This window comes from Triticum dicoccoides, chromosome 7B, assembly GCF_002162155.2.
Source record: "Triticum dicoccoides isolate Atlit2015 ecotype Zavitan chromosome 7B, WEW_v2.0, whole genome shotgun sequence".
Taxonomy (NCBI): domain Eukaryota; kingdom Viridiplantae; phylum Streptophyta; class Magnoliopsida; order Poales; family Poaceae; genus Triticum; species Triticum dicoccoides.
In genome coordinates, this window is record NC_041393.1 from 703,086,661 (window position 1) to 703,090,540 (window position 3,880).

The 3,880-nt window shown below is 51.8% G+C and overlaps 1 protein-coding gene across 1 annotated transcript; it reads left to right on the forward strand.

Moving 5' to 3' along the window:
- Positions 1–2,481: 2,481 nt before the first annotated feature.
- On the forward strand, positions 2,482–3,229 carry LOC119337072 (citrate-binding protein-like). The gene is made up of 2 exons (XM_037609182.1): positions 2,482–2,757; positions 2,831–3,229. Exons 1-2 carry the CDS (start codon positions 2,482–2,484, stop codon positions 3,227–3,229), a joined length of 675 nt encoding a protein of 224 aa, XP_037465079.1.
- The last annotated feature ends 651 nt before the right edge of the window (positions 3,230–3,880 follow it).

Consider the following 3,880-nt stretch of genomic DNA (forward strand, 5'->3'; position numbering starts at 1 on the left):
GGCCTCCCAAACATACCTTATGCCTTTGGTGCAGCCCCTCCCCCTCTCCCTCCTCCTCTTCTCCCATGGTGCTTGGCGAAGCCCTGCGGGATTGCCACGCTCCTCCACTACCACCACGCCGTTGTGCTGCTGTTGGATGGAGTCTTCCTCAACCTCTCCCTCTCTCCTTGCTGGATCAAGGCGTGGGAGACGTCACCGGGCTGTACGTGTGTTGAACGCGGAGGTGACGTCCGTTCGGCATTTGATCATCGGTGATCTGAATCACGACGAGTACGACTCCATCAACCCCGTTCACTTGAACGCTTCCGCTTAGCGATCTACAAGGGTATGTAGATGCAAACTCTACTCTCTTTCTACTCGTTGCTGGTCTCTCCATAGATAGATCTTGGTGACACGTAGGAAAATTTTGAATTTCTGCTACGTTCCCCAACAAATTACTGTCGAGCAATTGATAGAAAAATGCATAGTAATGAGAATATCTAGGCATGATCATGTATATAGGTATCACGTCCGCAACAAGTAGACTGACTTCTGCCTGCATCTTCTACTATTACTCCACACATCGACCGACTCCTGCCTGCATCTAGAGTATTAAGTTCATAAGAACAGAGTAACGCATTAAGCAAGATGACATGATGTAGAGGGATAAACTCAAGCAATATGATATAAACCCCATATTTTTATCCTCGATGGCAACAATACAATACGTGCCTTACTGCCCCTGCTGTCACTGGGAAAGGACACCGTAAGATTGAATCCATAGATTCGCACTTCTCCTATTGCAAGAAAGATCAATCTAGTAGGCCAAACCAAACTGATAATTCGAAGAGACTTGAAAAGATAACTAATCATACATAAAGAATTCAGAGGAGATTCAAATATTTCTCATAGATAAGCTTGATCATAAACCCACAATTCATCGGATCTCGACAAACACACCGCAAAAAGAGTTACATCGAATAGATCTCCAAGAAGATCGAGGAGAACTTTGTATTGAGATTCAAAGAAAAAGAAGAAGCCATCTAGCTAATAACTATGGACCCGAAGGTCTGTGTTAACTACTCACAACTCATCGGAGAGGCCTTGGTGATGATGGAGAGGCCCTCCGTGGTCGATTCGCCCTCCGGCGGAGCGCCGACGAAGGCTCCAAGATGGGATCTCGCGGATACAGAAGGTTGCGGCGGTGGAAATAGTTTTCCGTGCTGCTCCTGGATGGTTTCGGGGTACGAAGATATATATAGGCGAAGGAGGTAGGTCAGGGGAGCCACGAGGGGCCCACGAGACAGGGGGCGCGCCCACCCCCTTAGGGCGCCTCGACTGCTTCTTGACGTGCACTCGAAGTTTCCTGGATTGCGTTTGTTCAAAAAAGATCGCTCCCGAAGGTTTCATTCCGTTTGGACTCTGTTTGATATTCCTTTTCCGCGAAACACTGAAATAGGAAAAAAAACAACAATTCGGGCTGGGCCTCCGGTTAGTAGGTTAGCCCATAAAAGTGTAAAGTAAAGCTCATAAACATCCAAAACAGGTAATATAATAGCATGGAACAATCAAAAATTATAGATACGTTGGAGACGTATTAATATGCCGACGGCCGCCGTTACCACCCGTCGGCGTAGTTTCGACGTCGTCAAGCGGTCGTCGCTGACTGGGTAGGTGGGCCCGGAATATGCCGACGGCCCCCGTAGGCGTATCTCGCGCGGTCCCGACGGCCTCATCTATGCCGACGGCCCCGTCGGCATAGATAGACGTATGCCGACGGTGTTTCTACGCCTACGGCCTATCCTAGGCCGTCGGGATAGGTCTATCTATGCCGACGGGGGCCGTCGGCATAGATGAGGAGGCCGACGGCCTAAGTGGATATTCTGGTAGTGTCTAGTGACTCTATTTTTCATGTAACCCCGGATTGTATCCGGGAGGCTCTCTCTCTCGATTATACTTGATCAATAAAGCGCGATATTCCTCAAAACAAGAACAATCTAATCTTTGTTTGCTTTTCAACAAGTGAATGTGCGGCTTATGAGGTTGGATATTATTACTTATAGCCTTGGATGGTTGGTTGCTCGTTTACCAGGTCAAACTAACTAATCTTGACACCAGTTAGTGACAAGCACAACACAAATCACACATATATACGTGACCCACCCTAGAAAAATATATATGTGATGTAAATATCAGAACAAGAAAAGATGGCTGATGGTGCATTGATACCGACATGAAACGAAATACAGAAAGAAAAAAACAATGGCAGGCGGCTCGTGAACCGACGAACGAGCCTAAAATCTTTGGATTGGGCGGCGACGGCAAAGCAATGGCTGCAGGCTGCGCTGATTTTATAAAGCATCCTGTCAAATGACGACACAGAATAGCAACAAGCCCAGGCTATTTACTCCAGGGAATATCTCTTCGGTTCGAAATACTATCTGCCAACTACCAAACAGCCTAACAGAAAGTACGTGTTGCCATCGGACCGGTCCCTTGATCATGGGCAAGCGCTTGACGCCATGGATCAGTGTCTTGGTCGTGCTCTCGACGCTGTGGCACTCTTGCAGCCCGGCCGCTGGCGCCGACCCGACGGCCGGCTTCACCGCCGTCGAGATCACGGAGGACCGGTTCAAGCTCCACAAGCCGTACGACCTGCCGCAGGAGCAGCGCTACGAGCTCCGCGCCGACGGCGTGCGGCGGTTCTGGGTCTACTGCGACGACAAGCCCTTCCACGCCGGGAGCCCCACCAAGCCGCGCTCCGAGATCCTCCTCAACGTAAGTCGCATCAATCTCTTCTCCTACTAAACCAAACCTTCCTCTCACAATGGTTTCTGACGGGGTGGAGCAGATAACGTACAGCTCCGGGGTGTGGCAGTTCGAGGGGCACGGCTACGTGCCGGCCGGCACCACGGGGGTGTCCGTGATGCAGGTGTTCGGCGCGGCAGGCCCGCCGCGGAACACGACGCTGATGCTGCACGTCTACGGCGGACGGCTCGTGTACTACAACGACGAGACCAAGGTGGTCGACGGCCACATCTACGACCGCTGGTTCAGGCTCAACGTGGTCCACGACGTCCAAGCTTCGGCCCTCACTGTGTTCATCGACGGCGACGAGAGGCTGGTCGTCCCAGGCTACGGCGGAGATTTCCACTACTTCAAGTTCGGAGTGTACACGCAGACGAACCCCTCGCACTACATGGAGTCGCGGTGGAGGGATGTCAAGGTCTACACCAAGACTTCCTACTGAAAAATGTAAGAAATCAACCTGCAAGATTTCAGCATGAATTAGTTGGGGACTGGAGTACATTTGATTGGCAAGTGGAAGAAAATAATTTTGTATTAGTGTGATGGGGCAATGGATAAATGGATACGGTACATATGTATCTATCTGCCCTGAGAAATTAATGCAGTAAATGCTGTGGCACATCCATGATTACAAATCACCCCGGTCGGTCCAGTGCGTCGCTCCGTAAGAGCATCTAAAGCCGTTCCTCTCAAACCATTCTCAAACGTGTGCGGATGTGTCCGGTCAGCGATCGTAGATGAGAGAAGGAAAAAAGTGTCCCGTGAGCTGGTGTGGCGGCCGCTCCTTCAAGCGGATCGTGCGGGACGGTCCTGGTCCGATCCCGCTGGATCTGGCGTCGGCTGCCCGTCCGGCGGCGAGGGCTGAGGCTGGCAAGGGCCGTGGGCGACCGGCCCTGTCGTGGATCGGTGGCAGTGCTAGTGGCGTGGCTGAGGTGGTGGAGGCATGTGCACATCCCGGGGTTTGGTTGGGCCTTCCTCCTGGCTTCTGAACAACGGCGTGGGATTCCCTTGGGCCCATCCTTGGCGGCTATCTACCCCCTCTTCGGCAGGCGGGCAGCTGTTGGTGGCCTCTCGTTGGTTCACGCTAGTAGCC

Coding starts and splice junctions, on each gene's coding strand:
- LOC119337072 (XM_037609182.1), top strand. CDS start 2,482: ATGGGCAAGCGCTTGACGCCATGGATCAGTGTCTTGGTCGTGCTCTCG. Junction 2,758..2,830: donor GCTCCGAGATCCTCCTCAAC/GTAAGTCGCATC, acceptor GGGGTGGAGCAG/ATAACGTACAGCTCCGGGGT.